Here is a 13,145-nt window from a genome sequence, read left to right as displayed (position 1 = left end):
GAAATTGGTTGCATTTCTATACACCAATAATGAAGCAACAGAAAGAGAAATCAAGAAATCAGTCCCATTCACAATTGCACCAAGAACCATAAAATACCTAGGAATAAACCTAACCAAAGATGTAAAAGATCTGTATGCTGAAAACTATAGAAAACTTATAAAAGAAACTGAAAAAGACACAAAGAAACAGAAAAATATTCCATGCTCATGGATTGGAAGAACAAATATTGTTAAAATATTGACATTTTAACAATACTACCCAAAGCAATCTACACATTCAATACAATAACAATCACAGCTGTACTGGCATTCTTCTCAAAGCTAGAACAAACAATCCTAAAATTTGTATGAAACCACGAAAGACCCTGAATAGCCAAAGTAATGTTGAAAAAGAAAACCAAAGTGAGAGAAATCACAATCCTGGACTTTAGCTTCTACTACAAAGCTGTAATCATCAAGACAGCATGGTACTGGCATAAAACCAGAGACATAGACCAATGGAATAGAATAGAGAACCCAGAAGTGGACTCATAAATGAATGGCCAACTGATCTTTGATAAAGCAGGAAAGAGCATCCAATGGAAAAAAGTTTCTTTAGCAAATGGTGCTGGGAGAACTGGACAGCAACATGCAGGAGAATGAAACTGGACCACTTTCTTATAGCATACACAAAAATAAACTCAAACTGGGTGGAAGACCTAAGTGTGAGACAGGAGACCATCAAAACCCTAGCGGAGAAAACAGGCAACAACCTCTTTGACCTCAGCCGCAGCAATTTCTTGCTCGACACGTCTCTGAAGGCAAGGGAAATAAAAGCAAAAATGAACTACTGGGACCTCATCAAGATAAAAAGCTTCTGCACAGCGAAGGAAACAATCAGCAAAACTAAAAGGCAACTGACAGAATGGGAAAAGATATTTGCAAATGACATATCGGATAAAGTGTTAGAATCCATAATCTATAAAGAACCAAACCCAACACCCAAAAAACAAATAATCCAGTGAAGAAATGGGCAAAAGACATGAATAGACACTTTTTCAAAAAGACATCCAGATGGCCAACAGACACATGAAAAGATGCTCAACATCACTCATCATCAGGGAAATACAAATCAAAACCACACTGAGATACCACCTCACACTGGTCAGAGTGGCCAAAAATGACAACTCATGAAACAACAGACGCTGGTGCAGATGTGGAGAAATGGGAACCCTCTTGCACTGTTGGTGGGAATGCAAACTGGTGCAGTCACTCTGGAAAACAGTGTGGGCGTTCCTCAAAAAATTAAAAATAGAACTGCCCTATGACCCAGCAATAGCACTACTAGGAATTTATCCAAAGGACACAGGAGTGCTGATTCATAGGGGCACATGTACCTCAATGTTTATAGCAGCGCTTTCAACAATAGCCAAATTATGGAAAGGGCCCAAAGGTCCATCAACTGATGAATGGATAAAGAAAATGTGTTTTAGGTATACAATGGAATACTACCTGACAATGAGAAAGAATAAAATCCTGCCATTTACAACAATGTGGATAGAACTGGAGGGTATTAAGTCAGTCAGAGAAAGACAGATATAATGTTTTCACTCATATGTGGAACTTGAGAAACTTAAGAGAAGACCATGGGGGAAGGGAAGGGGAAATAAACAGTTTCAGAGAGGGAGGCAAACCATGAGACTCTTAAATACAGAGAACAAACTGAAGGTTGATGGGGGGGAGGGGGAAATGGGTGATGGACGTTGAAGAAGGCACTTGTTGGGATGAGCAGTGTGTCGTATGTAAGCGATGAATCACAGGAATCTACCCCCACTTGACAATACACTGTATGTTCGCCAACTTGACAATAAATCATATTTTAAAAATAATAATAATAAATAAAGTTATAAGAAAAACGCCAAACTTTTAAACAGTTATTTAAAATTTTCAATGTAATTCAAGATATACAATGAAATAAACTATAAAATACTGACCTGGTCGTGGGTTTTATCCTTTATAACTTCAATATCTAAGACAGACAGATGCATGTGACACAGGAAATCAACAATGATACAAACACTGAACAAAAAGTATCATCTCAAGACATAAGTATATATTAAGATTGAAGGCAAACCGGAGTACTCATTTATGTATACTTAGATATATCGCCTCCTCAGAAGTGTATGTGTAAGGAACATTTTAGTCTTTTTGTTTCTTTTTATTATTCTGAACGGTTAAGAGTTTAAACTCTGGAGTCATACAGACTTGGGGCAGACACCAGCTACAATCTGTGAGACCTTGGGCAAGTGAGTAAACCCTCTGTTTCCTCACAGGATAATAATAATTAGTAACTAGTGGGGATGGTAAATGATGGTAATGGTATTCCTTGAATTACCCAAAATAATGTCATTATATAGGCCTCTCTTTTCCCTCATATACAGTGTTTGAAAAAAAATTTTTTTACCATGAATCCTAGTAACCTCCAAACAATAACCTGTCAAATCCCTTCTTCAACTTAGTCCCTCTTTATTCTATTTATATCTTTGCCAAAATAGTAGACTACGGGCTAGGTGGAACAACATTTCAAGTAGAGACATCCTTCTGAATGAAGAACTTTCCTTTTAATATTTACTAAAAATATATCATGTCCAGAAAAATAATTGCTCATAATTACAGGTCACCTGGACACATTTTGCAGGGAAACATAAACGGTTCTGAATATCTCAGAGATGTGGATATGAGAAAGACAAAAATTTGGATCGCCATAGTCATATGGGATATTATGGGCTATCCCCCTAAAATTCGTATGTCGAAATCCTAACCCCCAGAACCTCAGAATGTGACTGTATTTGAAGACAAGGTCTTGAAAGAGGTACTTAAGGCAAAATGAGATCATTAGGGTGGGCCCTAATCCAGATGACTGGCATCCTTGTAAGAAGAGTAAATGTGGTCATAGACACATACAGAGAAGAGACAGTGTGAAGACACAGGAGGAGACGGCCACCTAAAAGTCAAGGAGAGAGACCTGGAACAGATTCTTCCCTCAGGCTCCTTAGAAGAAACCAACTCTGCTCACTCTTGATCTTGGACTTCTCACCTCTAGACCTGTAAGAAAAATAAACTTCTGTTATTTAAGCCATCCAGCCTGTGGTACCTTGTTGTGTAAGCCCTAGCAAACTAATAAAATTAGAAAGGAATACTAGAATGTAAGCTCCAGGAGGATAGGATTTTTCATCTTTTTTTGTTCATTGATGTATCCCAAGTACCTAGAGCGATGCCTAGCACATAATAGGTGCTCAACAAATATTTGCTAAATGAGCTTCTTAATAAATAAAGCAGAGTAATAAAAGCCTTCCTATAGATGCTCTATTAAATACCATCAATGTTTCAGTAATGCTTTTTATACTCCTAAGACCTGAGAACCTGGACTCTCGCTGCTCTTACCAGCTCTGTGGTTTAATTGGTCTGCTGCCACAGCCCAAATGTATAAAATCCTCTGGTGAAATTCTTGGTATGATTCAATTCCAGGAGTAATTTCCTAAAGAGAAGAGCTAATAAGATTAAAATGCTGCTGTAATACAATAAATGTGAATTAATCCACATAGACAAACAGATCAAACTTGTTAGTCCCATCCTGAGGAAAATGCCACAAACAGATGTAACTTGTTGGTATTGATGTTCCCTCCAAAGTATTTGGCTGGCTGATGCCACTAACGGCATCGAGAACGGCCTGGATTCACAATTTAAAGGAAAAAAATAAACAATGATTCTCCTGTTGTTATTAAAGCATGTCTTGAGTGGACACAGGAAAAAGACAGACTAAATTTCCTTCTGACTTATTCAATTACATGGCTTCATGGTGCATGTATTTCTTTAAACCAAATCCATGTCTTAATATCATCACTATCACCATCAATCAATACTTAATTTGGTTCCCTAAATATGCTAGGGAAATAAGAGCAAAATAAAACATAAAAGAATCATGGAAACATGATTTTAACTTACATGCAAATATCCTTTAAGCAACTGCTAGAGCAAAAAATTCACCGAAATTATAATAGTTCTGTTAGAGGTGATAAGATTGTAGATAACTCTCTCTTCCAATTATTTTTAATTTTATGTAAGTTCTTATAAGCCATTTTTACAACATAAAGTTCTCAAAAACCATTCTAACTTCTAATCATTACTGGAAGAAAATTTAGCATTAAAAATTCTCCCAAAGGAAGAGGATGATATTTATTTTTAAAGTATATTTAATTAATACATTTTTACAGGAATACACGTGAGAAAACCAGAATCCACCAGTTTCATGGGCAAGCAAAATTTGGCATTTTAAAAATCAAGATCTGGAAATATCATCCTGAAAGCAATTTAGAAATCAAGTCAAAGCTTGTTCTTGGTCTGGGGCCTGGAATGAGTTCCCTGAACTGATGCAATCTGAAACCCTAGCCAACAAGTGTTTATCAAAGTCTTTGTCCCAAAGGGAGAAGTCTCTTTTCTAATTCTCCAGGAGTCATGCTGTTGGGATTGCTTTGAGACTTGAGCAAAGAGAGCAAGTAGGAGTAGAAAACATCCAAATCATTTGGAAACATTTTCTTTTCCAGCAAAATGAAAGCTGGTTTTTCATGATATGCAGTTTGTAATCAAGCCCTCCTTTACTGAAGCGATTCGTCAGCTACTGGTGCGTTTGCTCCTTTTTCCTGGGAACCACATCATAAACAGGAAGTACATGCCTCTGGGGCTTATTCATTGCAGAATGGAAAAAATGAAGCTGTGGATTTTCTCAAGGATGATTTAGAGAGGACGGATCATTAATTACTGTACTCCCCTCCTTATCTTCACCAGGAGCCTTATAAACCAAACGACTGCACAAGCTGTGCTCCACACCCAGGAAAATACAAAGAGTTCTTTGCCCATATGTGACCGGAAGTCAACTTTACAGCTCTGCATCAGGCTTTGATCACATACTGGCAAAGAGGATCAGCCCCTGTCTTAACAACCTGTTAGAACCCTGCCTGCTTCACCTTCCATCCTGACAGCCACAAGCCTCCAGACCTAAGATCAGAAAGTCTACCATTTCGTATTAACCAAATACCACAAGCGTTGGGTATGAAGCAACCCAATACTGAGCAGACTAAAAAGAAGAAAAATGTACTCCTCACAAGGGACATCTTGGTGGTGATGGCATAGCTCTGGAACTTGGTTGCAGTGGTGGTTACACCAATCTAAGCACGGGATAGAAAGGCACAGAACTACACACACACACACACACACACACACACACACCTTGTGCCACTGTCAATTTCCATACTCTGATACCTACCAGGTAAGTAAGGTGTAACCACTGGGGGAAAGTGGATAGAGAGAGTACACACAACCTCTCCGTACACTCCCTGCAACTTGTGATACCTGTTTATTTCAAAATAAAATGGCTTTTTTTTTTTTTAATTTTTTTTTTCAATGTTTATTTTTGGGACAGAGAGAGACAGAGCATGAACGGGGGAGGGGCAGAGAGAGAGGGAGACACAGAATCGGAAGCAGGCTCCAGGCTCTGAGCCGTCAGCCCAGAGCCCAACGCGGGGCTCGAACTCACGGACCGCGAGATCGTGACCTGGCTGAAGTCGGACGCTTAACCGACTGCGCCACCCAGGCGCCCCAAAATAAAATGGCTTTTAAAAGTGCACCTTCTTGTGCACATCCACGTTCTTTGACTGTCTGGCATCAGGACAAGTCACGGAGAAACACAGCCTGGTTTTCGAGTGGAAGGTTTCAGCCGCCACCCAACACAAAACTTGAGGTTGGGAACACCCCTGCAGCTGCTGAGCCTGGGGTTTCCTTTCTGACCTCCAACCCTGCCTGACGCCCCCCCCCCCCCCCGTCTCAAATTCAGGTCACACCTCAATGTCCCCTCTTTACGGAGAGGCCTTCCCTGCGCTCCCTAAACAAGCAGACGCCCTCTGCTATTCTCCGAGTACCTCGGTCCCTTCGCCGCATTCTTCGCTCGTGTAAAGAGCTGGTTAGTTTACTTGTTTGCGGCCCGTCCCGCCGCCGGCCTATAAGCTCCAAGAGCGCGGGCACCGCGTCTGCCGCTCGCCCACCCTACCCCACAACCACGAGCCCGCCGCTGGGCACGGGCCACGTGTTCTACAGCCTGTGGAATAAACGCACCTCCCTGAGATTCACTCCCTCCAGCTCCAGGGCGTCGCGTCGGTTCCTCCCCCTCGCACCTCGTCCTCTCCGCCACACCCGGGCCCCTCCGCCTCCTCGCCTCCACGCGGACCCCACCCGGCCAGGGAGGGCGCCATTTTCCTCTAACTCGTCTGCCCAGAGGGCTGCTCTCCCCCCGTTGGCCCCTTTTCCTCAGGCTCCCCCCAACTCAGCCCCCTCCCCAAAATCTCCAGCCACCGCCCCGCGCTCTGCGCCGCCCTCCCCTCCCTTCCGGTGCCGCCCCTGGGCCGGGACCCCAGCCTGCAGCCGGCGCGCCCCTCACACCACGCCCCTCAGTCCACGGACCGCGTGGGAGGCACCCACTCAGCCGCTGCGCGGGAGGGGAGGGAAGACGGGCGGGGCGCGGGGGCGTGGCCTCTTCCGTACTGAGCTTGGATTGGCCAGTCCCGCGGGGGCGGGATTGCAGCCTGGGTCTTGTCCCCGGGTCTCCGCCGGGCATTCTTCGCGGCTGCGGCTCCAGCTTCGGCGACGAGACGAGAACGGCGTCTGCGGCTCCGGCAGCATGTCTGAGAAGCGGCACACAGGGGATGCCGAAGCCCGGAGGCTCCCCGACTCCTTCAGGGGTGAGCCCCGCGCCGTCTCCGCCGCCCCCCGCCGCCCCCCCCCCCCCCCAACCTTTCCCTCGCGAACGAGACCCAGCCTGGGAGTCCCAGGCTCGTCTCCGCCGCTTTAAGCCGTGCGACCGTTGCTTTAAGCTTCGGTGACGCTGAGAATAGCGAACCCTGCTTCGCGGGCTGGGCGTCAGGTTTAGGGATGTTAGGGTGCAGAGTGCACAGCGGCGTGCCTGGCACACAGAGGATGCACCCACTGCAGGGCACGTTTCCAATACCAAAGCCATAGCAGAGGCTCGAGTGCTCCAGCGGTTGCCAGATGCCTGGCCCTGTGCCAGCGCTTTGCGTTCATTATCTCGTGGCACGCATGCGGGCAAGGAAATGCTCAAGTGACTCGGGGCCAGCGAGTGGTGAAGCCGGGGCGCGAATCTGCACCCCACACTCAGGATCCCGCGTCTCCTGTCTCCCGACTCCCCTTTCCTTCCCACCCCTCGGAGGTCATCTCCTCCAGCCAGCCTTCGGCTAACCCCATGAGTGAGCCCCCCTTCTCCGGAGCTGGAAGGAACTCCTGCTCCCCCAGCCCCACCCCTGGCCAATTTCATATCAAGAAGCAAGACCGACCTGTGAGATTTTCCCCTAACCCCTCACGTATATTTGCTATATTTGCGAAGAAAAGAACGTCTCTTTTTGACATTCTTCCCCTCTCTTTCCAGCTTCACTTTCTGCCCTATCTTGCCCCCTCTTTACTCCAGTTGTCCTGGGGACCTCGCCTTTGCGGCTTTTGTTTCTCACAAGGAACTCATAAGTACCCCCACCCTACTGGGGCCTTCCCTGTCTTGAGTGGCTCAGTCTTGTTCCCCTGTGAAGGAACTAATACTCTTGAGAGGGGTGTCACCTTGAACCCTTATTGGCTAACTCCTTGGGGGTGGGGGTTCCAACAGAGGTGACAAACCTCCAGGGGTGCTGGTTCCCTCCCTGGAGCTGGCTCATAGCAATCCGAAGGAATTATTTCTAAGGATGGAATTTCAGGCCGGAAGACATGGTGAAAGACAGTTTAGGGGGCTGGGTGGGCTTTTCCAGCACCCCACAGAGAACACTGCAATGGACTTGACTTATTCTGATTATTTGTAAAGCCAGCCTTGTCAACCCATCTAATTTAAGTCCCATTTCCTCTGCCCGGTGATGCTTCCCAGGAGCATCAACAGAATTATCCCTCACTTTCCTCTGCTAAGCACCTCGGAGAGTTATCTTCCCAAATCAGTAGTGTAACAGGAAGGCTGTATTTGAAGAAACTGATACTCAAAGAGGTTGTTACTTCAGAGTCACATCGTTGATAAGTAATGGAGCCATCCATATTTAAAAAAATTTTTTTTTCAACGTTTATTTATTTTTGGGACAGAGAGAGACAGAGCATGAACCGGGGAGGGGCAGAGAGAGAGGGAGACACAGAATCAGAAACAGGCTCCAGGCTCTGAGCCATCAGCCCAGAGCCCGACGCGGGGCTCGAACTCACGGACCGCGAGATTGTGACCTGGCTGAAGTCGGACGCTTAACCGACTGCGCCACCCAGGCGCCCCTTGGAGCCATATTTTAAATCTGAGTTTGACTCTACAACTTGCTGTCCACCTCTTTCATAGCTGGTTGTCTTTTCCTAGATAGGAAGGTGGGTGGGATCCCTTCCTCTGTGCCCTGACCTTCTGGTGGGAGACAGAAGGACTGTGAGGACAGTTTTAGCAGTTTGGTGAAACTGCAGTGAGATATCTGTTTATAGAGGTTCTTTGGGAACACACGTGACTTTTATTTATACTTCATATCCCCCTTTTTTAGTTGTTTTTCATCGTCACAGACTAGTTTCCATTTCTAATTTCTTTTTCTTGGTTCTATGATTAACTTTTTTTTTTTTTTTAAGACAGAAATGTTTTTCGGAATCTAATGAAAACTCCTCAGAAAGTTATACATACCAAAAAAATTTTGCATAGTCTAGGTTGCCTCTTTAATATATATATATGTAAATATAAATACATATGTGCGTGTGTGTGTGTAAACACAGGTACAAAAGCCATTACTAGAATTTATTAAAAAGATTTGATTGAGTGCTTGCCATGTGTCAAACACAGCCTAAGTGCTTTACAAACATTATCTAATTGCAATCCTCTTAACGGCTCCACAAGGAAGACATTATCCACCATTTCACAGCAAGAAAACCGGGGCTCAGAGTAGGAAAATCACACATGTGTGTGATTCAGAGCTAGGTTTCAAACCTGGGCTCTGTGATTTCTCCAAACCATTTTCCCTATCCTAGAGCTACCTCCAAAATGTGTACCCAAACAGGAGCACCTGGGTGGCTCAGTCGGGTTAAGTGTCCCACTTCAGCTAAGGTCATGATCTCATGGCTGTGAGTTCAAGCCACACGTCGGGCTCTGTGCTGACAGCTCAGAGCCTGGAGCCTGCTTTGCATTCTGCGTCTCCCTCTCTCTCTGTCCCTCCTCCACTTGCTCTCTCTCTCTCCAAAAATAAACATTAAAAAAAATTTTAAATGTGTACCTGAACAGAGGACCTTGTCAAACACCAGTGCTTCACTAAAGGGGAGGGAGAACAAAGAAAGCCCAGAAGAACCTAGCTTCAATACAGACCTCTTGAATAAGACATCCCCAGAAGGCTGCTTCTGAAGGAAACAGTGGAATATAAAAGCCCAAACTCTATCCTGTTATGATTTTGCTAACAATTAGTCTTAGGAATGTAAATGGGACCAAACTCAGGGCAAGATTACTTTTTCTTAAAGCCAGTGCATTCACTTTGTAATGAAATAATGCAGGTGGATCACAAATGTATTATTATAATTGAGAGACCTGTCAACAGAATATATCCCTTTGGGAGAATGCCTGAACATAAGCAGAATCAAGGGACTTATTTGTTTATTTCAGTTGTTACAGCTGATCAGATTGGGGAGAACTTTGTAACTTCTTTAATAATTAAGCCAAGTTAAACCATCAATGGTCATAAATTAACTCAAACCAGTGACCAAGTCTACTAAAGCTGGCGTGTGTGTGTAGATACATGTATATATATTGGGTTGCCATGATAATACATTGTGAAGTGTGGAAAGAGAAAACGTAGAAATTATAGTCAATAGCAAAAAGGAAGTATGTGTCAATTCTCCTTCCCCCATTCTTTCTGAATCGTTGTCTGTCTTCCGGGGCTAGTAAAGAAACTTAAACCCCAAGCATTTGGCCTGCCGTTTCCGTAGATTAGCCTTTGAAGATGTGAGCGGTAAAGTATCTGTTGCAAAATATCACACAATAAAAATTATACCAACCTTGCCCAGTTGTGAATGCACTTATGGTAAGATGGCATAGTGTAGTGAAATGGGAGTGGAATTCAAAATTCAAGGATCTGAACTGAGCTCTCAATATCATCCCTTACTACCTGGGTCACCTTGGGCAAGTCTCAGCCTCCGGAGTCAATTCCTCATCTCTGTCTTGGGCATAATCTTACCACAGTAACTGTCTCCCAAGGTTTCAAGAATCAAATGAGAAAATTTAACAGTGACTGTTCAGAAAACCTGGTAATTATGCAGGAAGCTAAAATTTATAGACAAAGAGTGGTATGAAAGATGGTCCAAGAAGGCTTAGAGCTCTGATTTACCTGCCCAAATGTGGTCTGTTTCTCCTCCAGAGACAGAGTCCCCAGGCAGATTGTTAGCCTTGGTATTTTCTTTGGGGTGTGCAGGTCCCAGAAGGCAATTCACTTACTAAAAAGTTTATTCCTGTAAGCTGTATCAGTGTGATCTGAAAGTTGTGATAAAAATAACAGCTGCTATTTAGTGAGTACTGCCTGAGTGTCAAGCACTTTACGTTTGTTTTTATATGGGATGAGTGTTCTTTTCCCTCCTTTTTCTGGTGAGAAAAGTTAGTGGTAGAATTGGAATCTGACACCGAAATCCTGAACTCTTAGCCGCTGCTTAGCTTTTTGGCCTCAGTTGAGAATGGGGAACCTTATGATTTAGTTTCCTTATGCAACTCTTCCCCATTTTGTTTTTAAAGCTTTTTTTTTTTTTTCCAACGTTTATTTATTTTTGGGACAGAGAGAGACAGAGCATGAACGGGAGAGGGGCAGAGAGAGAGGGAGACTCAGAATCGGAAACAGGCTCCAGGCTCTGAGCCATCAGCCCAGAGCCTGACGCGGGGCTCGAACTCACGGACCGCAAGATCGTGACCTGGCTGAAGTCGGACGCTTAACCGACTGCGCCACCCAGGCGCCCCTTCCCCATTTTGTTTTTAACGTAAGCTCTATGCCCAGTGTGGAGCTTGAATTCATGACCCCAAGATCAAGAGTTTCAATGTTCTGCTGACTGAGCGAGCCAGGAGCCCCTGGTTTCTCACTCTGTAGTTAAAATGATGTTGCCCTCCAAAGACTTTTATGGGAAAAACTTAATTCTAGATGCTTTTAAGATGTCCAAGAAAAGGAGCTGGGAAAAACAACCAAAACAACAGCAGAAGTAGGAGCATTTTGTTCTCTTAATAGATCTCAGGACTAGTCTAAATGTAATTAACTTAATACCATTATGAAATTGTTTTTCTCTCCAGTTTTTCTGGAAATGACTGTTTTTATCTTGCCAGCTGTGGGCCATATTCAGGTCACACGTATTCACTCTGACAACTGCTTTGGGAGAGAGGATGGTCTACACTGTATTCTTGGGTCTTGTCTGCTGACGTGTAGATCAAGTTTGCCTCATGTAAAGGCTTTCCTTTCCCCCGAAGAAACAGCGGAATCCCTCAGCACATTCAGCAATTATTTACTTGACAAATGTTTTTTGAGTACCTGTTATGCTCTAGATGTCTATTGTATTAGCTCATTTACTCTTCACGATAACCCTCTGAGGAGGTACTCTTATTAGCTCTATTTTTAAGCAAGTAGACTAAAGTGCAGAGAAGTCCGATACTTTCACAAAATCACACAGCTAATAAGTGGCAAAGCCAGCTTTGAAGCCATCATGCTATACTGTTTTAAGAAGACCAAAATCTGTGAAGAAGATGGACCTTGAAAAGAATAATTATAAATGCGATTTTTTTTTTTTAAATAGGCGCCACGTCCAATGTGGAGCTTGAACTCATGACCCTGGGATCAAGAGTCGCACGCTCTACCCTACTGAGCCAGCCAGGCGCTCTCACCTTTTTAGAGAGGGTGAAGTGTAATAGGCAATTAGGAGAGGGGGGGGGCCCTATTTAAGACTCAGAAGGTTCAAATTTAAAATTATTCATGACACTCAACCTCTTTTTCCTCCTGCTTTATGGCTGGAAATAGTCAAATGAAGGAAAGCTACAGAAAATCCCCAAGATGCTTGGGAAATAAAATATTTACACATATTTAAGTTCCTTACTCTTTTTTGAGCGAAGCAAAAGACTCCCTTTATTTCAACTTGTACTGGAAATCTTTCTTAAAAGGAATTGTCCATTCCCTTTTTCTAATATCTCATGGTAAATACAGTTTAAGATTTGTGATTCAGATCCCATAATGGTTCACCAGGATTGGTTCTTTTTTTTTTTTTTTTTATGTTTATTTATTTATTTTGAGAGAGACAGGAAGAGAGGATCCCAAGCAGGCTCTGCTCTGTATGCACGCAGCCCAAAGCAGGGCTCCATCCCACAGACCGTGAAATCATGACCTGAACCGAAGCGAAGAGTAGGACACTTAACTGACTGAGCCACACTGGCGCCCCAGTGTCGGTTCTTTTCATCCAGTATTTGTAGCCATGGATGGTTTATAATAAGGAAGAAAAAGTAGGATCTCCAGTCATGGCTCTTAACTTGATATCATCTGGCCTGTAGCCACTCTGGCCCAGAGAATAATTTCTTCCCTAGAGGCTTCAGGATTAGGGCATTCGAAGAACTGTAATTAAAATAATCATTTGAAAGGCGGGTTACAGTGTGTGCACTCCTTTGCTTTGAAAGCCTCCAACTAAATACCATTGTTTCTTTAACATGAATTTATTGAGCCCCTATTGTGTGCTAAGCTCTGCCCGTCTCCCACCCCACCTGGTGTAATGTTTCTGTAGAGTGCTGCCTTCATTTTTGTTTTTTCTTCCCTTTATTTTCCTCCATTTCTCTTCTTGTCCTTTTCTTCTGTTGTTTCCTTCCCTTCTTTGCCTTTCTTTGTAAATTCCAGGCATTTGAAAAACTCAGTCGTAGTAAAATTTTGATTAATTGGTATATGTCATCATTAATGAAATATGTCTTATATTGACATTTGCATATTTCCCTGCCCTTTGGCCTGTTTGGCCTACCTTGAATTTTTACTTCATCAAGTCTTTTAAAGCCCTTGTTTCAAAACAAAGGAGAGAGAAACAGAGGATCTGAATGAAAACTGTAGCCTTACTTGAAAACCTGA

The 13,145-nt window shown here is 43.6% G+C and overlaps 1 protein-coding gene and 2 long non-coding RNA genes across 11 annotated transcripts in view; 2 read left to right on the top strand and 1 right to left on the bottom strand.

The window, feature by feature from the left end:
- LOC147575032 (uncharacterized) overlaps window positions 1–6,359 on the bottom strand; it is a 98,890-nt gene extending 92,531 nt beyond the window's left edge. For 4 of the 9 annotated variants that reach the window (XR_015243013.1, XR_015243007.1, XR_015243015.1 and 1 more), the window contains exons 1-2: window positions 3,424–5,381; window positions 3,005–3,084 (exon numbers count right to left, since the gene is read on the bottom strand). This is a non-coding gene — a long non-coding RNA (uncharacterized LOC147575032). Of the gene's footprint in view, window positions 1–2,983; window positions 3,085–3,423; window positions 5,382–5,663; window positions 5,831–6,147 lie in introns of those variants that run through there. The other 5 variants (XR_015243011.1, XR_015243012.1, XR_015243009.1 and 2 more) reach the window with 5 other exon arrangements.
- Window positions 6,360–6,614: 255 nt separating this feature from the next.
- STOM (stomatin) overlaps window positions 6,615–13,145 on the top strand; it is a 32,578-nt gene continuing 26,047 nt past the window's right edge. Inside the window, exon 1 of the mRNA XM_025926616.2 lies at window positions 6,615–6,770. Coding sequence (XP_025782401.1) covers window positions 6,710–6,770 — 61 coding nt within the window. The 5' untranslated portion in view covers window positions 6,615–6,709. The remainder of the gene's footprint in view (window positions 6,771–13,145) is intronic.
- On the top strand, window positions 8,343–12,124 carry LOC147575031 (uncharacterized). Its single transcript, XR_015243005.1, has 2 exons — window positions 8,343–10,028; window positions 11,842–12,124. It is a non-coding gene; the product is annotated as an uncharacterized LOC147575031 (long non-coding RNA).

This window comes from Puma concolor, chromosome D4, assembly GCF_028749965.1.
Source record: "Puma concolor isolate L17-30 chromosome D4, mPumCon1.1.hap2, whole genome shotgun sequence".
In the NCBI taxonomy this organism is placed as follows: Eukaryota; Metazoa; Chordata; class Mammalia; order Carnivora; family Felidae; genus Puma; species Puma concolor.
The sequence above is the reverse complement of the archived record's forward strand: the minus strand, read 5'-3'. Positions and strand labels throughout refer to the sequence as shown.